The 19,623-nt window shown below is 59.4% G+C and overlaps 1 protein-coding gene across 3 annotated transcripts; it reads left to right on the forward strand.

Annotated features, from left to right (window-relative positions):
- Positions 1 to 227: 227 nt before the first annotated feature.
- Positions 228 to 19,506, forward strand: SLC38A5 (solute carrier family 38 member 5). Of its 3 annotated transcripts, XM_075017480.1 has the most exons (17): positions 228 to 351; positions 1,210 to 1,274; positions 9,427 to 9,584; positions 9,783 to 9,867; positions 10,359 to 10,474; positions 11,318 to 11,391; positions 11,487 to 11,579; positions 11,877 to 11,958; positions 12,685 to 12,767; positions 12,874 to 12,932; positions 13,193 to 13,339; positions 13,804 to 13,883; positions 14,030 to 14,130; positions 14,275 to 14,399; positions 14,704 to 14,848; positions 15,070 to 15,173; positions 15,365 to 19,506. In XM_075017480.1, the coding sequence occupies exons 3-17, from the start codon at positions 9,502 to 9,504 to the stop codon at positions 15,467 to 15,469; spliced, it is 1,482 nt and encodes a 493-aa protein (XP_074873581.1). In that variant the 5' UTR covers positions 228 to 351; positions 1,210 to 1,274; positions 9,427 to 9,501; the 3' UTR covers positions 15,470 to 19,506. The 3 variants fall into 3 exon arrangements, with proteins under 3 accessions (XP_074873581.1, XP_074873582.1, XP_074873583.1); XM_075017481.1 differs by lacking the exon at positions 1,210 to 1,274 and having other exon boundaries at positions 243 to 351; XM_075017482.1 differs by lacking the exons at positions 228 to 351; positions 1,210 to 1,274 and adding an exon at positions 5,535 to 5,553.
- The last annotated feature ends 117 nt before the right edge of the window (positions 19,507 to 19,623 follow it).

A 19,623-nucleotide genomic window follows, 5' to 3' on the forward strand; every position in this document is an offset into this window, starting at 1 on the left:
GGCAGATCTACAGCCGGACTGGGGAAACTGAGGCACGGCCCAGGGGAGAAGGCGCGAGAGCCCCCCGCCCCCCGCAGCCACCGGACCCCACTCGTCTCCCAGAGCTGGTGAGGGACCCCAGGGTCCGGCTCCGAGCCCCCCCACCCCGCCCCGCGGGGAGGGACCCCAGGAGTCCCGGCTCCGACCTTCGACCCCGCTCCCCTCCCTGCGCCTGGAGCCCCCCCGGCCGCGTGGTCCATGTGATCTGATGCAATGGTAACCCGATCCTCGGCTTCCCGGCGCAGCCAGCGCCCCGCTCCCGCCGCCGCGCCCGGCCCGGACCCGGACCCGGACCCGGACCCGGACCCGCCGGTGAGTCGCGGGGCCGCCGCCCGCCCTGCGCGGGGAGCCCCGACCTTCTCGGCTGACCCGCCCCGCCCCGCCCCGAGCCGGCGGGAACCCAGGCGTCCGGGCTCCCCCCGCTCCATTAGCCCTCACTCCCCTCCCCGAGCCAGGGAGAGAACCCAGAGTCCCAGTGCCCCCCCCAGTGCCCCATCGCTCACCCACTAGCCCTCACTCCCCTCCCCGAGCCAGGCTAAAATCCTGGTCTCCCCTCCCCCACTGTAGCCCCCCGCCGCCCCGCAGCTCCTGCTCCCCTCTTGAGAGTCCGAGAGGGAGCTCAGCAGTCCTGGCTGCATCTCCCAGCGTCCAGCCCAGAGGTGACCCTCTGCCAGCGCCTGTCCTAGTCTGAGCAGGGCGTTTGGCGGCTGGGCTGGGCGGTGAGAGGCCGGGGAAATGGGGAAAGCAGCTGAGGTTCCGCCTGTTGGTTAGGGCTGGAGGAGTAAGGCTGCGCTGGGAGCTGGTGGTAATAAGATCCGCCCTGGGGCTGGTTGTAGTGTTCGGGGCATGGGGGTACGAACAGGGCCCCTTCGGGGAGGAACTAGCTGCACCTCTCGGTGGTATTGCTTGTTGCTCCTTGGAATATTCCTCCTCCTCCTCATCACCGTCAACCGTGGGCTCGGCGCCCATGGGTGTCCCACGCCTCCCTCGCTAGCTCCTTCCACCTTTCCCTGCCCAGCGTGGAGCAGCTTAGTTTCCGCAGACTAGCTCCGCACCAATCTACAATACCACCTCCCCGTTCTCGGTGGGGGCTGCCTCCCCTAGTCGAGCCGGCCCTTATGGCGACTACCAGGGTCTCGATTGTTCGCTCGCTTGTCGTTCCTTCTGCAGATACGCCCGAATAGCTGGGACGTCCGTTGTACAGTTTAACCATCTGCAGCGGTTCTCTGTCGGCTGTAAGTCGGAAGATGAGCGGTGTCTGTTTGAGTAGTGACTCTTTGGAGTATTAACGGTGTTGGTTCGCTTACTAACTCCTTGGTGTGTTAGCGTTGTGGGGGTGAGTAGTAACTAGTTGGTTTATTTGTGGAAATGATTTGCATAGTAACCATTTGAAGCATTAGTAATGCTGAAGTATTAGTGAAGGAGTATTGGTGGTACCAATTGGACTAGTAACTCTGGAGTATAGTTCCATCAAGTTGGCTCACTCATAGTAGCGGTCACAATTTGAGTAGTAACTCCTTGGATTATTAATAGCTTCTTCGGACAGTAATGCTGTTGATTTGACTAGTGACTGGAGCGTTAGCACTATTGGTGTGAGCAGTAACTCATTTGTGTATTAATGGTATTGATGCTGTAGTAACCACTGGTGCACTAGTAACTCTTTGGGGTGTTGGTGGGTAAGAATTAGTGATGCCAGTTTGACTAGTAACTCTGGAGTCTAGCTCTATTCAAAAGACCTCTAATACTCCAAAGAGTCAAGATTCAAGTAGTAGCTGGGTGGAGTATTAATAACTTCCTGCAGTAACGATGCTCTTGATTTGCATAGTAACTCTTTGGCATGTTAGTGGTACGCTTTGGCTAGCAAGTCTTTGGAGTAGCAGCAGCAGCTACTGGAGCGATAACCGTAAGTGGCGATGGTGGTTGCAAGGGGGTAGTGACTGGAGTAGCTATCAGCCACAACAACAAAGGGATGGCTGGGTTAGTGGCGGTTGTGGTAACGTTACCGAGCGTAGTTCTTGTACGTCCCTACTGTTAGTGGCAGTATCAGTAGCATTAGGCAGGGGGTTATGCTGTTTCCAGCATGTGAGTGACATGAGCCTGCTGTTTGTGGTGTTAGTACCAACAAGGTGAATGACAATGGGGTTTGGAGTGTGTCTGGCAAGAGCGTGAGCAGGAACGGTGTAGGCAGCAGTGTGTGCAGCATGACCAGAATGGTGTCGTCGTCGCTGGTGATGGGGCCTGTAGCTCTGTAGAGGGTAACGATGGTGTTCGGTTGTCGTTGTCTGGGCACTGTTCTGCATTGGACTGTGTCACTGACAGTTTGCAGTACTTGTGCAAACAGCAGTTGGAGCACTGTTGTGGGTAACGGTGTTGCTACGCTCTTCCGCCAGATACTGTCGTCTCTACAACAATCCCACCTGGACAAATGCTGATGAGTGTATCTCAGGGCAACAGCCGGGCTGGATTGGGTGTAGCCTGCCAGCCACAGCCACAGCCACAGCAGGAGTCGCAGTAATTCTGCACAGACTCCCAGTACAGTACCCAGGTATTGTCCTGGGGCGAGACCCAGGGTGGTGTCTCTCCTCGGCTCCCTGGCCTTGAGGACCATGCCAGGCCTGCTTTGAAAGGAGCGGTTGGCTCTGGAGAGCAGATCTACCCTGCAGGCTGGGCCAGGCTGGGCTGGGGATTGTGAATGGGATACTGTAGTGGGGTGGGGTGGGGGGCGGACACAGGGGCATGGCTGAAGGGCAGGGCAGGGGCTGGGGTCCAGTGATTAACTTATCTGCCTTCCCAGGCTTTGCTGGAGAGCCCAGAGGCACGAGGTGGGGGAGCCACAGGGTTTGCACAGGATCTGGATTTAACCCTGCTCTCCCCCTCGGGTCCATCCCCTCCTGGTGCCGTCCCCGATTGTGCCCTGCAGGGGGGCACCATGGGGAGCGTGGCCTGGGTGCTAGCTGGAAAGGTCCAGGTCCCCCCCACCCCTGCCCTGGCTCTGACCAGTCCACACTGGGCTCTGTCCCAGACTGGGATGGTGGTTGGAGCAGGGCATGGGGGGCTGGGAGCAGGACTCCTGGGTTTTCCCCCTGGCTCTGGGAGGGCAGTGGGGCCTAGTGGTTGGAAGCCAGGACTCCTGGGTTCCCCCCCTGGCTCTGGGAGGGCAGTGGGGCCTAGTGGTTGGAAGCCAGGACTCCTGGGTTCCCCCCCTGGCTCTGGGAGGGCAGTGGGGCCTAGTGGTTGGAAGCCAGGACTCCTGGGTTCCCCCCCTGGCTCTGGGAGGGCAGTGGGGCCTAGTGGTTGGAAGCCAGGACTCCTGGGTTCCTTGCTGCTTGCTAATTAGCTGTTACTGACTTGTACACCCTCAGTGGCTGCTAACTATAATTACTTTAATGCCCCTGTAGGCTATTTTAATGAACCGTGGGATAATTATGCTAATTAGCCACCAGGCATAATTAAAACTTCTGTGGGTCAGCTGCAAACTCATTAAAGAGGGACCACACAGCCCTGAGCCTCGTCCCCCCTCTGCACCCATGGAGACAGGAATCCCAGCCACTTGTCTTCACACCTCACAGTGTGCTGTGTAGATGGCACATCTGGATGGGTGCCCCAGCCTGGGCCCCACAGTGCCCCCATCTTGCGGAGGCTGGGTCCAGGGGGTTAAAACAATCCCAGCATGGCACCCCACCCCCTTCCCAGAACTGAGGAGTGAACCCAGGCGTCCTGACTCCCAGTTCCACCCCCCACCCTAACCACTAGACATGACTCTCCTCCCAGAGCTGGGGAGAGAACCCAGGAGTCCTGGCTCCCAAACTCCCTTCCTCCCATGTATGTGTGTTCCATTGGTGGGTGTGGGTGGGTGTCCCCTGTTGCAGGGGGTGACCTGTGCTTTGTGCGGGTGTATCTATGTGTCCATGGTGTGTTGGGAGGCAGTGGAGTTGGCTGGGTGTGAATTGTGTGTTCCATGGGACTAAACTGTAGGATTGTATTGGAACAGCTGGCTCTGTGTGTTGTGTGTGTCGGGGATAAGCAGGCGTGTGTTGATCTGCCTGTGCTGGGGTAGGAGGCTCATGTTGGGGGCTGTTGTCTTGGCAGGTGTGCGGCTGTACTGAGCACAGCTGGCTCTGTGTGTTGTGTGTGTCGGGGATAAGCAGGCATGTGTTGATCTGCCTGTGCTGGGGTAGGAGGCTCATGCTGGGGGCTGTTGTCTTGGCAGGTGTGCGGCTGTACTGAGCACAGCTGGCTCTGTGTGTTGTGTGTGTCGGGGATAAGCAGGCGTGTGTTGATCTGCCTGTGCTGGGGTAGGAGGCTCATGCTGGGGGCTGTTGTCTTGGCAGGTGTGCGGCTGTACTGAGCACAGCTGGCTCTGTGTGTTGTGTGTGTCGGGGATAAGCAGGCGTGTGTTGATCTGCCTGTGCTGGGGTAGGAGGCTCATGCTGGGGGCTGTTGTCTTGGCAGGTGTGCGGCTGTACTGAGCACAGCTGGCTGTGGGTGTTGTGTGGATTGGGGAAGGTGTGTTTGAGTGTTGTGCTGGAGCGGGGGGTGTTGTGCAGACCCAGAAGGCTGTCTGCACTGGGGGTATTTCAGCGTATGTGTATTGACCTGTATTTGTATTGGGGCTGTGTGTGCGAGAGAGCTGAGCTGTATGTGTTGACCAAAGGAGGGTGAGTTGTGCATCAGGGGAGTGTTAGTGTCCAGGGTGGGCAAGCTGTGTGTGTTCTGTTGTTGTGTGGATCTGTTGAGCTGCATGTCAAGGTGCAGAGGATGTAGCTGTGTAGGGCTGGCGGGGTGTGTGTGAGTGTGTTGATCTGTGTGTTTTGTGGCAGTGGTTGTTGCTGCGTTCAGTGGGTTGTGTATCTGGGTGTGCACTGCAGGGGTGTTGCGCAGCATCTGTGATATCTGTGTGTGGATGTGTGTTGATCTGCATGTTGTGCTGAAGGATATTTTTCTGCAGGGCCTCTGTGTGTGTGTGCACGCGGTTGTGTAGACCAGAAGGCGCTTTGTGGTGTGCATGTGCGTTTGTTTTGATCTGCTGCAGGAGTTGTACAGGGCCAGTAAGGTGTGAGCATGTGTGTTGCGTTATAGTGAGTATCATTGTGTGGGGCCAGCAAGGTGTGTGTGTGTGTGTGTGTGTATTGTGTTGCAGCAGGTGTTGGGGGGGGCCCGCAAGAGGTGTGTGTGTGCGTATTGTGTTGCAGCAGGTGTTGGGGGGGCCCAGCAAGGTGTGTGTGTGCTGGGTTGGGTTGCAGCCGGTGTCATGGTGCAGAGCTGGTGAGCTGTGTGAGCTGTGCTGGGTGCCCATCCCCAGGTTGTGTGGGGATCTCACACCCACCCTGGCCCAGCCTCCGTTCGCTGCGTGTGCGGAGGTGTGATTGGCCGTGCTGGAGAGTGTGTGTGTGTCTTGGCGGGCTTGCAGCCTGTGTGGGCGTGACACCCTGCTCCGGAACCCCCCATGCTCGGCAGCGCCCCAGAGCTCCTGGCAGCCCAGCTGGCTCCCCTGTTTCCTGCCTCACGCCCCGGGTGAGTGTGAAGCTCGGGGGTGTAGGAGCCTGCGGGTGACATCCCCAGTGGTGTAACCCCACGAGGCTATTGCATCAGCCGCCTGGTGGGGGAGGGCTGAGACCCGGGGGGCGCTGACAGGCGGGCAAACGAGGGGGAGGGCGATGCTGTATCACACCCCCACAGCAAGGTGACCCCCATCCCCCTCCCTCCACATTGGAGGAGCGGGAGTGACATGGGCTGGGGTCTCAGGGGGGCACAGCACCCACACATGGGGGGCTTAGTTGGGGGGGGTGAGCTGAGGGCTGGAATTTGGAATTTGGGGGCCCCCTGGTTTTGGGTGGGTCTTCTCTGGGGCATCAGTGGTTAAATCCCCCACCACCTTCCAGCCCCCCCACAACCTCCCCTCCCCCATCTCTCCCTAGCTAGCTTACAGCTATGTGTTCTCATCCCCCACCCAGCAGCCCCGGACTCCTGAGTTCCTCCTGGCTCTGGGAGGGGAGGGGGACTAGTGGTTAGAGGAGGTGGGCTGGGAGCTAGGACTCCTGGGTTCTCCTCAGCTGGGGGAGGGGAGAAGGGTCTAGTGTTTAACTGGGGGGGTTGGGTGGGGGATTGTGACCAGCTGGATGCTGGGGGGACCCAGGGGAGAGAACCCAGAAATACCCCCTCACCCTCTGCTCTGGCATGTTCACTGCTCCCCCTCCTGCCCCCCACATGGGCTGGGTTAACCCCTTGCTGCCCGGGCCCAGGCGTAGGCTCTGGAGTGCTGGGACATGGGGCAAAAAATTTCCCGACCGTCTTTGAGGTGAGACCAGCTCTGCGTCAGGATTGCCAGAAGGGACCCGGACGCCTGGGTCCTCACCCTGGCTCTGGGAGAGGGAAGCCCTGGAGCCGCACTAATGCCAGCAGCTCCTTGAGGCTGGGCCCCTCCTCATCGTCTCCCCACCGCGGCTTCCGGATCCTTAGTCCAGCGGGGTGGGGAGCCAGAGGGTGGGGCCCGAGCAGCTGCTGCCACCCGCTGGGGCGGGAATGCAGGTGAGGCACCTCAGACTGCGAGTGACTTGAGCAGCACGTAGAACCCAGGCGTCCGGCTCCCAATCCCTCTCTGTGCTTGTCCTAACCACTAGACCTCAGTCCCCTCCCCGAGCTGGCGGGAGAACCCAGGCGTCCGGCTCCCAATCCTCCCCCCTGCCTGTCCTAACCACTAGACCTCAGTCCCCTCCCCGAGCTGGCGGGAGAACCCAGGCATCCGGCTCCCAATCCCCCTCTGTGCCTGTCCTAACCCCTAGACCTCAGTCCCCTCCCCGAGCTGGCGGGAGAACCCAGGCGTCCGGCTCCCAATCCTCCCCCCTGCCTGTCCTAATCACTAGACCTCACGCCCCTCTCTGAGCTGGCGGGAGAACCCAGGCGTCCGGCTCCCAATCCCGCTCTGTGCTTGTCCTAACCACTAGACCTCAGTCCCCTCCCCGAGCTGGCGGGAGAACCCAGGCGTCCGGCTCCCAATCCTCCCCCCTGCCTGTCCTAACCACTAGACCTCAGTCCCCTCCCCGAGCTGGCGGGAGAACCCAGGCGTCCGGCTCCCAGTCCCCCTCTGTGCCTGTCCTAACCCCTAGACCTCAGTCCCCTCCCTGAGCTGGCGGGAGAACCCAGGCGTCCGGCTCCCAGTCCTCTGTCCCCAGGCAGCAGAGTTCTGCCCAGCTGTGGGAAATGCAGGAGCAGGCGCTGCGCCAGCTGCTGCCCTTAGGGGGAGCCAGGTGCCATCCTGCCCCACCCAGCCCAGACAAGCGCAGAACCCGCCCCGGGCAGTGGCTGTTCCCATGTGTTCCCTGCCTTTCCATTAATTAACACGGCAGCAGCCTGCTGGCTCAGAGCCCCTCCTGTCCTGCCCCACCAGGCCCCACTCTCCTGCCGCCATGTGGGGACTTGGCCTGCCTCGGTTTCCCCATGTAAAAATGAGTGGGGGACTTCTCTCAGCACAGCTTGTTTCCAGCAGGAGCCACTCGGCTTCCTCTGCTGTGGCAGGCTTGGCCTCCTCATGGGTAACGGGTTAATTACTGCTTTGCTTTTCCTGGGGCGGGGATCCGTCCTGCAACCACGCCCCCAGGTGGCTAATGTGAGGGACGGATGAGGCCAAGTGCGTCCAGCGGAGATCAGGATGCATGAGTGCCAGTGGACAAAGCCCCGTTTGTAATCCCGTCTACTTCTGCCCACGTGTGCTAAGCGCAGAGAGAGGAGAGGCTGCTTGTGTCACTGGGCGCCCCATGCTCAGATTTCATAGTCAAAGGGAATTAGGCACCGAAACACATTTGAAAAGCTCTCCGGCCCCGACGGGTGGGAAACGGGGTGTTTCAGTGCTCAGAGATGGGGCTAGCGAGGGTGTTTGAAACGGACGGAAGTCAGGGTTTAATCATCACCATTGCGAGAAAGGCTGGGTTTGGAAATGTGGAAGGTCAAGAGTAGGACGTACGATTCAGACCTGGCAATCTCACAGCTGGGTCATTTGCAACAATGACAAGTACATTTTCCAGAAAGGGGCTGTCTTGGAGATTTGTGGTCAGGATGAGGGCACCGCACGGATTGGCAAATTCAGGGGGAAAAGGGTGGGATCGATTTGGCCATTTAAAATGGGAAAGGTCAAAAAAATGAAATTTTCAAAACGACAAAAGCTGTTTGGGAATTGGAAATTTAAGCAAATTTCAACCTGAAGGTGCATAATTAACTAGAACTCGTTAGATTTAAAAATAGAAAAATGGTTACGCAGAAACAATTGATATTTTAAAACTTTATAATGTGAAAAGCGCATTTGGAATGTCAAAATTACAAAATGCGGCCCCATTAATTAGAGAATCTGATGTTTGTGTTACTTTTTTAAGTATTTTAATTAAGAAATCGGTGGAGTCAAAATGAGGAAAATGGGTTCGTGAGAAATTTTGACATTTTGGAAATAGAAGAAAAGATAAACCAGGACATTTTAAATGTCAAAAATAGAGAATGTGATTAGGTCAAAACATTTTGAAGTTGGAATTTTTGCTTGATTGGAAAATGAGCTGTTACAATAATATATCAAGCTGGATTACTTAGATTAACGGAGAGTCCGAAAATATAACCTGGGTTTGAATTAGGAAATCTGGAAAGTCAAAATCCGACGAGGGCCGTAGGGGATGTTGCCATTTCAGAAAGACTGGATTACTTGGAACCACTGGGGCGTGGAAACGGAAGCACTTGGCGTAGAAATTTTGGCATTTCTAAACAGAGAGGACTTGGCTGCCTTTGGCAAAGTAGCATTTTGAAAGCAGGGGGGCGCAGGGGGGAAGTTAGGAAACTTGTTCATGTGGCGAAGTGCAGCTTTCCAAGGAGGAAGTCAGCTCAGTGAGCTGATGATGGAACGTTGCAAAATTCAGAGCCGAGGAGGCTTAAGGACACAGGCCCCCACATGCCTGGTAATGGTTGGGCTGGAAGTCTGGGATTGAGCAAAAAGACAGTTTTTGGTGGGAAAAACCCCAGACGCCAAGTCCGTGACTTGGTTGCCCTCAGGGATGATCCCGTCTGGCGGCAGATGTGGTGCCCATGGGCCAGTTTGGGCTCAAGGTGGAGGGGCTGGTGTGATATGGGAGCCTGTCTGGCCTTGCAATCTGTGAATTCGTGACTGGGGTGGTGGGAAGACACTGCCCCGGGGTGGATCCGTCAGGGCCTTTGCATTTGTGGGTTCAGATTCCTTCCTGCGCCATCTGTTAGTGGCAAATTTCACGTGCAGGCCTCTGGCTCTCCTAGGAGACTGTGCCTCGTCCTGCTGTAGCTGAGTGCCTCTTCCCGTGCCAGGGAGAGACCCCCGGAGCCAGGCTCCCAGTCACTGAGCTTCTCCTTGGCTTGGGCGCGGCTGGCCCTTTTCTTTAGGTTTCTAGAGGAAGGTGACCCAAGAGCCGTGCCCTAGCCGTGCTGTCTGACCCCCGCATCACCCCTCAGCGTGTCATGGAGCTGCAGAGGATACAGAAGCCAGAAGGGTTAAATGGGACTCTCCTGGAGTGCGAAAAGTCCAGCGGCCAGGAGGATGGGTGAGTATCGGGTGGGGGAAGGGGGCTTTGGGGTGGGGGGGTAGCAGGATGAGTAGCGGGGCGAGCAACAGGCTACTGGGGACAAGGGAGGGGGGTTCGGCGAGCGACCACCCCACCTGGGAGCGGGAGGCGGCGCTGGGGAAGGGACCCAGGCGTCCGAGCTCGCAGCCCTCTGACCCCGCGCCCGTCCCTTTGCAGGGACCCCGCGGCGGAGGTGACACCGGCCGAGCAGGTGGGCTTCCTGTCTCCCAACACCAGCAAGAAGCCGAGCCAGTTCACCGACGTAAGTTGGACCCAGGCATCCGGGCCCCAGCGGAGAGCCGATCCTGCCCCCCCATCAGTCAGATCCTTTGACCCTCACCTCTTTGACCCCTGCCCTTTGGCTACTGTCCCCTCTGGCTCCTGCCCTTTGACCTTTCTCTGAGTCATCACCCAGTGTGGCCTTTGACCCCTGCCCTTTGACCTTTTGTTGCCCCGCCACGCTGTCCCCTCTAACCCCCGCCCTGTGGACTGGCCGGTCCCCTTGTTGCCTTTGAAGTTTCTTGGACCCTAGCCAATGTCGTCCTTCACCTCTGACCTTTGCCCTCTGGGCTGCGACCTTTCCCCTCCCATTGCTGTACCAGGCTCATTGACATTTGCCCTCTGTGTGATCTGCTTTGTTCTTTGCCCTCTGATCTTTGGACCCTGCCCTTTGACCTCCAACCTTTGCCACTTGATGGGGGGCCTCCGACCCTGTCCCCCAGGCTCTCAGCCCACCCTGTCTCTTGCCCGCAGTTTGAGGGGAAGACGTCCTTCGGGATGTCGGTCTTTAACCTCAGCAACGCCATCATGGGCAGCGGCATCCTGGGCCTCGCCTACGCCATGAGCAACACTGGCATTGTGCTTTTCATGTGAGTGCCGCCCTCGCAGGGCACTGCCCGGGGGAGATCGCAGCGCTGGGGTCAGACGCCAGCCCCACAGGGCACTTCCCGGGGGAGATCGCAGCCCTGGGGTCACACGCCAGCCCCACAGGGCACTGCCCGGGGGAGAGCGCAGCACTGGGGTCACACGCCAGCCCCACAGGGCACTGCCCGGGGGAGATCGCAGCGCTGGGGTCACACGCCAGCCCCACAGGGCACTTCCCGGGGGAGATCGCAGCCCTGGGGTCACACGCCAGCCCCACAGGGCACTGCCCAGGGGAGAGCGCAGCGCTGGGGTCACACGCCAGCCCCACGGGGCACTGCCCGGGGGAGATCACAGCCCTGGGGTCACACGCCAGCCCCACAGGGCACTGCCCGGGGAGATCGCAGCCCTGGGGTCACACGCCAGCCCCACAGGGCACTGCCCGGGGGAGAGCGCAGCGCTGGGGTCACACGCCAGCCCCACAGGGCACTGCCCGGGGGAGAGCGCAGCGCTGGGGTCACACGCCAGCCCCACAGGGCACTGCCCGGGGGAGATCGCAGCCCTGGGGTCACATGCCAGCCCCACAGGGCACTGCCCGGGGGAGATCACAGCGCTGGGGTCACACGCCAGCCCCACAGGGCACTTCCCAGGGGAGAGCGCAGCCCTGGTGTCACACGCCAGCCCCACAGGGCACTGCCTGGGGAGATCGCAGCGCTGGGGCCAGTGAGACGTACTCCTCCACCAGGCGCTCCAAGGGGCAGGAGCTCTAGCTGATGGAGCTGGGAGCCAGGACACCTGCTCTCTCCTGTCTCTGGGCGGGGACTGACAGCTGCCCTCCTTTCTGTTTGCAGCGTGCTATTGATCTGCATTGCGCTTCTCTCTGCCTACTCCATCCACCTGCTGCTGAAGTGTGCCGGCATCGTAGGTGAGGGGAGGGGACGCTCTGGGTTCCTCCAGCCCCAGCCTTGCCCAGCCGGTGGGGCTGCTCCCTCTAACTCCCTGCTCTCTGGTCCTGTGCAGGGATCCGAGCCTACGAGCAGCTGGGGCTCCGGGCTTTTGGTCCGGGCGGTAAGATGGTGGCTGCTTTCATCATCTGTTTGCACAACACGGGAGGTAAGAGAACAAGACACCCCACTGCCCTCCCAGAGCTGGGGGAAAACGCAGGAGTCCTGGCTTCCAGCATTCCCAGTCTAACCACCAGCCTGCACTGCCCTCCCAGTGCCAGGAGAGAACTCAGGAGCCCTGGCTCCCAGCCCCCTGCTCTAACCACCAGCCCCCACTGCCCTCCCAGAGCTGGGGGAGAACCCAAGTGTCCTGGCTCCCAGCCCCCTACTCTAACCACCAGCCCCCACTGCCCTCCCAGCACCAGGTGAGAACCCAGAAGTCCTGACACCAGTGGTTCTGTTGCAGCCATGTCCAGCTACCTGTACATTGTGAAATATGAGCTGCCTCTTGTGATCCAGACGTTCCTGGGCTTGACAGAGAACACGGAGTGAGTGAGATGGCGCAGGCGGCAATCCCATCGCCCTGCCTCCACCCCACTGCCAGCTGGGCGGGAGCCAGTGCTCCCTGGAGGGGGAAGGCCCCAGCCCCTTTCCTGTCTATAAATGGGGACACCTGGGGCACCCATTCACCTGTCTTCTCTGCCCAGGGATGTGCTGGTGCAGTGCCTGCATTCCCTGCACCCTCCACAGTCCTACCGGCCCCTGCTGCCCTCCCAGAGCTGGGGGAGAGCCCAGGAATCCTGGCTCCAAGAACCCCCCTGCTGTAACCACTAGCCCCCGCTGCTTCCCAGACAACCCAGTAGTCCTGCCTCCCAGCCCCGGGGTTGCCCTGAGCCATGGATTTTACTGGGGTCACGGTGGGTCCCCTAGAAGACTCTGATTCCCCCATGTGCTTTGCCCCCCCATCTGTCACATGACCTGGACGCCCCCCCCACCCCATTTCCTTCCTTTCCTTGGGACTGCCCCCATTTTTCCCCACATGTCCCACTCCCGCAAGCCCAGAGCAGGAACTGGGTGGAGCGATTCCCTCCTGGCTCCTGCCTCTCCCAGCAGGGGGCGCCGAGACCCCCCCCACATTTTTCCCAGCAGGGGGCATCATGGGGTCCCCCCCACCTTTCCCATCCGGGTGCCGTGGGGTCCTCCCTGCCCTACCTTTCCCAGCAGGGGGCACTATGAGATGCTAACCCTCCCCCCCACCGCCGTGTGTCTCGCAGGAGCTGGTACATGAATGGCAACGTGCTCATTGTCATTGTCAGCATCTGCGTCGTCCTGCCCCTGGCCCTCATGAAGCATCTAGGTGAGTGCGGGCAGGAGGGGCGCATGCTGGAAGGGGGGTGGTGTGAGCAGCTGGCGCCCCCTGCTGGCCATGGTCAGCCCTGAGTGTCTCACCCCACTCCCCACAGGCTATCTGGGGTACACCAGCGGGCTCTCGCTGACGTGCATGGTCTTCTTCCTCATCTCGGTGAGTCCGGCGCTGCCCCTGCCTTGCCTGCCTGCCAGAGAGTCCTGCGCCCTCGCATGCCCCCACCAAGCCTCCACACCCCACTCTCCTCCCAGGGCCAGAGTGATCTCCTGGGAGTCCTGGCTCCCCCCGCTCCCTTCCCAAAGCTGGGGTTGGGACCCAGGAGTCCTGGCTCCCAGGGCTGAGCGGGAAGGTGGGGTGATGCCCTGTGCTCCCTGGAGGGGCTGGGTGTTGCACTGTCCCCCTGTGATTCCCCCCAGGTGATCTACAAGAAGTTCCAGATCCCCTGCCCCCTGAATGGGACCGAGGCTACAACCCCCCCCACCTGCTACAACGGGCACAACGTCAGCGCCACCAGCTCCGCCGGGGAGGAGTGCAAGGCCCAGATCTTCACCCTCAACTCCCAGGTGAGGCGGAGGCCTGGCTTGGGGAGGCGGGGGCTAGTGCTGAGGACAGGGGAGGTCGGGGGCAGCTGGGAGCCTGGAAGCCTGGGTTCTCTGGGAGGGGAGTGAATTCTAGTGGATAGAGGAGGGGCTGGAAGCCTGAGTGCCTGGGTTCTCCCTGGCTTGGGTCGGGGTTTGGAGTCCAGTGGTTAGGGGGTTAGGGCTGGGAGCCCGGACGCCTGGGTTCTCTGGGAGGGGAGTGAATTCTAGTGGATAGAGGAGGGGCTGGAAGCCTGAGTGCCTGGGTTCTCCCTGGCTTGGGTCGGGGTTTGGAGTCCAGTGGTTAGGGGGTTAGGGTTGGGAGCCCGGACGCCTGGGTTCTCTGGGAGGGGAGTGAATTCTAGTGGTTAGAAAGGGAGTGGGGCAGGGACCCCGGACGCCTGGGTTCTCCCTGGCTCTGGCTGTCAGCCCTCCCCCTCCCTCCGCAGACAGCGTACACCATTCCCATCCTGGCCTTTGCATTCGTCTGTCACCCGGAGGTGCTGCCCATCTACACGGAGCTGCAAAGGTGAGGGGCGGGGACAGGGCACAGCCAGGCAGGGGCACCGGGAGGGGAGTGCAGCCTCCTGGCTTAGAGGCTGGGAGCCTGGCCCCTGGGTTCTCCCCAGCCAGCGCGCTGGGCCCAGCAGCGTCTGACCCTGTGTCCCCTGCCAGGGCCTCCAAGCGGCGCATGCAGAACGTGGCGAATGTCTCCATCCTGGCCATGTGGATCATGTACCTGCTGACGGCCATCTTCGGCTACCTCACCTTCTACGGTAGGTACAGGGCTGGGCGCTGTGCAGGGCTCAGTTCCACCAGCCCCACTACCTCTGGCTCACCACAGTGGCTGTGCCTCCGGCCCCGGGCACGGCTGGGCTCCCAGCTAATGGCCGCCCCCTCTGCCCTTCCATCTCCCGCAGGGAGAGTTGAATCGGAAATGCTGCACACCTACAGCCAGGTGGATCCCTTGGACCGGCTCATCCTCTGCGTCCGACTGGCCGTGCTGGTGGCTGTCACGCTGACAGTGCCTGTAGTGCTCTTCCCGGTATGTCTCCTAGCCCCAGAGGCAGCTGCATCTCCGTGCTGGGCGACCCATCCCTGTGCCACGTTAGGTGTGGCTGTTTCCTGGCTGCATTCCTGCGCTGCGCAAGCCATCCCCCTGCAGCATTATGTGCAGCTGTTTCCTGGCTGTGCCACCCCAGAGCTCGCTGCACGTCCGCACTGGGAAGCCATCCCCGTGCAGTGCTACACGCAGCTGTTTCCTAGCTGCGCTGACCCAGAGGTGGCTGCATCTCAGCACTGAGGGAGCTGTACCCGTTTTGCTCAACTCTTTCCTTGTTTCCTCCCAGATCCGCAGAGCCATCCAACAGCTACTCTTCCATGGGAAGGATTTTAGCTGGGGGCGTCACGTGGGCATCGCTATCTCGCTCCTGGTCATTGTCAACCTCCTGGTCATCTTTGTGCCCAACATCCGGGATATCTTTGGAGTCATTGGTAAGTCCCAGGCTTCACATGGGCGGGGGGTTGGCCCTCTGAGGCAAGCCATCCCTGTGCGGTGTTGTGTGGCTGTTTCCTGGCTGTCCTGCCTCCGAGATGGCTGCATCTCAGCACCAAGCCAGCCGTCCCCATGCAGCGTTATGCGTGGCCATTCCTCAGCTTCCCTGTCCCACACCAGAGTCAGCTGCATCTCAGATATCTCTCCTGTCTTTTCCCAGGAGCCACCTCTGCTCCCAGTCTCATCTTTATCCTCCCCAGCATTTTCTACATCCGCATTGTTCCCAGTGAAAAAGAGCCACTGAGATCCAGGCAAAAAATCCAGGTACCAACTGCGGGGGGTGCCATGCTCTGAGCGGGTCTTGGGAGGGGGCCCTGGGCTGTGGGGAGAGGGCTTGGTGGAGGGTGTTATGCTGCAGGAGACTCAGTGGGGCAGCTGTTGGGGGGGGGGAAGCTTGGCAGGGGGTCACGCGCTGTACTTTTGAGGGGGTCTCACCTTCTCTCCCCATCTCCCAGGCCGCCTGTTTTGCTGCCTTAGGCTTCATCTTCATGGTGGTGAGTCTTGGCTTTATCGTGGCCGACTGGGTGACGACCGGGCGGAGCAGCAGCGGGGGGCACTGACCCCTCCCTCCGCCCCCCGGCACAGACACATGGACCCACTGGACTGAATCGGAGGGCCCAGCCGTTGCCGGGACGAAGGCAGCACTGCCTCCCATTGGTCCTCTCTCCGCTGCAGCCATGGCAATGCTGAGACCAGCACCAGGGTCCACCTGTTGGCCGACTGTTACCACAGCAACGCTACAGCTCCTGGCAGTGCCTGGTATACATGGGCACAGTGCAAAGGCCCTTTCCTTGGCTGACGGTCACCGTGGCAGTGCTACAAGTTCTGGCAGCGACTGGTTTCCATAGCAACAATGGGAAGGCTCTTCCATTGAGCAACTGTCACCACAGCCATGCTACAGCTTCTGACCATCACTGGTCTCCATGGGAACAGTGTGATGGTCCTTCCATTGCCCATCTGTTACCGTGACAATGCTACAACCCCTGGCAGTGACGGGTTTCCATGGGAATAATGCAGAAGCCCTCCTCTTGTATCCCTGTAGTCATGGCAGCCTCCCATTTCCATAGGCCAGGTCCTGATTGGACCACTGTTGCCATGACAACAGCAGGTTCACCACAACTATTGACTCCTATGGCTACAACACAACTGGCTTCTCCTTGGGTCCCTGTTACTGCCAGGGGAAGAGCACCAGGCCTTTGCTGCCATGGCAACGGTTTGGTCACTGCTGGGGTGGGTGGGTGGGGAGCTCGCTGTCCTGTTACCATAGCAACAGTTCCCTCTGAGCAGTGCTTCCAACCTCATTGGTTCCCATGGAGACGGGAACACCCCCCCACTTCCCCCCCCGCAGCTTGTACTCCTTCTCTGGCATCAGTCAGAGAGGGACGGTGATGCCAGTTGTGCCAGAGTGGGACCCAGGGGGCCTGTGGCACCCCTGGGGGACAATCTAACTTATTCTTTTTATTTAATTCGGAGGCGGCAGCTTGATCAAAGAGTGATCCTGGGATCGTGGCCCCTAGGATGCAGTCCTGAGTCCTGGCCCTGGCTCCAGGAGGGACATGGGGTCCAGTGACGAGATGTGGCAGGGAAAGCCCGGGAGCCAGGACTTCTGGGTCCCATCCCCAGTCACCGGTGCTGTGGACTGTCCATATCCTGTGCCTCAGTTTCCCCACTGGCGATGCCAGGGCGATGGAGGTGTTTTTCTGTCCTGCTGAGGATTAACCCTCAGCGACTGAGCTCCCCGGGGTCAGGGGAGATGCTGTTACTGTGACGGTGATAGAAGAGGTGGGGTAAGCGTCCCAGGGAGCCTCAGGACCCCTGGGTTCTTCCTGGGCCACCTGACTTCCTGGTGGAGGAGGAGAGGAAGCTGCACACCGACAGGCTTTTTATCGCCTGAGATGGGGCCTGGCCACACTGCAGAACTGCCCCAGCTGAATGGCTCCCCATTAACCTGAGCAGCAGTGGGGCGGGGGAGAATTTATCTGACCTGGGTCTCGTTTCTCTTTTCAAACTACCTCACCAGCAGCGACCGGCCGGCTCCCCCGCCTTGTCCCCTCACTCACTAATCCTGCTCCCCCCAGCCCCTTTGGAGAGCAAGGGGTTAAAGGTGGAGCTCTCAGAGGAGCACCCCGCTGATTGCTGGGTGGGAGGAAACTGGGGGGTAGAGAAACCCCCTCAAAGCCATAAAAGCTGTGTCTCCCCTTTAGAGAAACTCCGAGGCCTTTGCTTCATCTCTCAGATGGATCTCAATCTCACCCCAGCTGCTCCAGAGACCGCTAGATCCCACCCCGGCACCTCCGTCTCCCCTCTGGAAATATCCTTCCACCTTCACAGATCTTTCTTCTAGGAAAATCCTGGGGTATCTATATCCTCTGGCCAGCTCTAGACTTTGCCCTGAAGCCTCCATCTCCCTTCATGAAAAATTCATGTGTTTCAGTGTTTTCCTCCAGAGTTCTTTAGGTCCCATCCTGGTAGCTCCCTCTCCCCTCTAGAAAACCCCTCATGTCTGTCTTTTCCTCCAGGAACCTCCAGTTCCCAACCTAGTGTCTCTGTCTCCCCTCTAGCATTAGCCCCATAGGCCCACTTCCACCACTAAAGATGTCTAGTTCTTTCCGTGATGCATGCATCCTTCTTCTAGAAAGATCCTGATGTGCCCATGTCCTCCAGAGAGCTCTAATTCTTGCCCTAGATCCTAGTATTTTTCTAGAAAACCGCCTGTGCTTGCATGTTTTCCTCCAAAGTTCTCTGGCTCCCACCCCGCTGGCGCCATCTCTGCTCTAGAAATAGCCTGAGGCCTCTGAATCTTCCTCCAGAGAGCTCTAGAGCCTGCCCTGCTGACTCCATCTCCCCTCTAGAAAAATCCCAACGCCCTGCTCCCTTTGGCACGGTTCCCCCACCGCAGTGGCCTTAAGTGCTCAATGCCTCTCCAGCCAGTGCCTTAAACTCCCCCTTCTGGTCCAGCCCCTGGCCTCACAATCCCCGTCTCCTATCCTTACCTGCTAATTCAACCCTGAATTCAACCTCAGGGGCTGTATCTTGGCCACGGTGAACTTCCTCTCCTTCCCCCCATCTCTGGCTTTGCAACCCCTCTGGACAAGAGTCCTTCTCCGGACGCAGCCTGTCCCCAGCCAGGGCCACCATCCTTTATGGATTGGTCAATGGGAGGCAGCACCCCTTTTGTCCGGGGATGCTCCCAGCCTGGTATAGGATGCAGCTATATTGGCGGAAAGGGACCCGATACAGAATCAGGACCCCTGGGGTCTGTCCCCAGCTCTGGGAGGGGAGAGGGGTCTAGTGAGTAGAGCCAGGGGGTGTGGGTGCGCTGGGAGCCAGGATGCCTGGTTTCTAGCCCTGGTGAGAAAGTTGCATCTCTCCCATATTCCCCTTTCTCCTCCTCCTGGCTTAACCGCACCAGTGTGGCACCGGTCGTGTGTTTTTGGAAGGAAGCGGTTGAGCAAAAAAAATGAACTTTTTCAGGCATCCCCCCTCTGCAAAGCCCTCAAACCAGAGGATTCTCCCTGTTTCAACCCACCCCCTGCTCCACCATGTTTTGATTTCTCCAGGAACGTGTCTTTGTTTTGGCCCGTGGGGGAAATTGGCTACTGTGAGGTAATAAATACATCCAGCCTGGGCCCTCCTGGAGCTACAACCCTGCCACAGAAATCCCAACCCTCCACTTCCAGGCCTGGCCCAGAGGCGATGAAAATCGTGACATTTTGTGGGTCTGCAGCAGGGATCACAATCCAGCTAATGCAGAGCAGCAAGTGAGGACTGTCTGGGATGAGGCTGGCGTCGGCTGGGGAGAGATGAGTCGGCGAGCTTCCCCAGGAGTCGGTCGGGTGAATGATCTCACACCCCCTTGGCTCTCTCCTAGTCGGGAAGGGAAAACAAAAGACTTATTTGTGCCCTGCTCTGAAGTCTGAAAACACCATCTCGGGCCATTTTTCTAACTGTTGGGGCCTAGCCTTGCCTGTGGCTTGCATTAAGTGCTGGGGGCAGAAGGTACCCAGGCTGAGATCCTTTGTGGGCCTGGTTAGTTCAGAACCTTCCTCGCTGAGGCCCTGTGTGGATGCAAAGTTGGTGTCAGCCTTTGCAGAAATGATCCGTGGCCCTCCAGGCCAGGCGGCTGGCTGGCCGCACATTTGCAGGATTCCAGATACAGAATTTGTAGCTGCAGAAATGAGCTGTGGACACGCGCCTGCACATCTGTGGATGCAGATACTGTGTGTCTGCAGGGCTCTGCTGCTTAGGGTGCTTGGATGGGTGATCGCTCCGGGGCTGAAACTCTTGTGCTGCCAGCCCTGCTGGGTTTCCCATGACTCCAGAAGCTTGAGGTTTTATGGGGGTGTGGTGACAAAAGGGCCCCTCGAAGTGGCACAGTGCTTCTGTCGGCAGGTCCAGCTGTACCCCACTTCATCCCCAGCGCTATGGACAAAGCCGAGAGAGTGCTACCCCCATCTCGCAGGGACTCCCTGCCCCCGGGGCTGAGGGTGGGGGATGATGCCGTGGGGAGGGGAACCCCCATGTGAAAGCCATGCAGGGGGCCAGTGCCTTTTGTATGATACCTCCGGGTTTCAATAAATATTGTCCGGACTTTTCTCCCCTCTTGGAGTTGTCTGTATGTGGGTCCGAGGGAAGGGGGGTGACGTGCCGGGGAGAGGAAGTGCAGTCTATGAGGGGAAGAGAAGGTTTGTGGTTCTAGGGGTAGGGGCCCTAG

The sequence above is a fragment of the Carettochelys insculpta genome, chromosome 22, assembly GCF_033958435.1.
Source record: "Carettochelys insculpta isolate YL-2023 chromosome 22, ASM3395843v1, whole genome shotgun sequence".
Lineage (NCBI taxonomy): Eukaryota > Metazoa > Chordata > Testudines > Carettochelyidae > Carettochelys > Carettochelys insculpta.

What these genes read in the sequence shown, in the direction of transcription:
- SLC38A5 (XM_075017480.1), top strand. Translation starts at nt 9,502, where the DNA reads ATGGAGCTGCAGAGGATACAGAAGCCAGAAGGGTTAAATGGGACTCTC. An exon ending in AGCCGAGCCAGTTCACCGAC is followed by an intron (nt 9,868 to 10,358) that starts GTAAGTTGGACC and finishes TCTTGCCCGCAG; the next exon opens with TTTGAGGGGAAGACGTCCTT. An exon ending in GGCTTGACAGAGAACACGGA is followed by an intron (nt 11,959 to 12,684) that starts GTGAGTGAGATG and finishes TGTGTCTCGCAG; the next exon opens with GAGCTGGTACATGAATGGCA.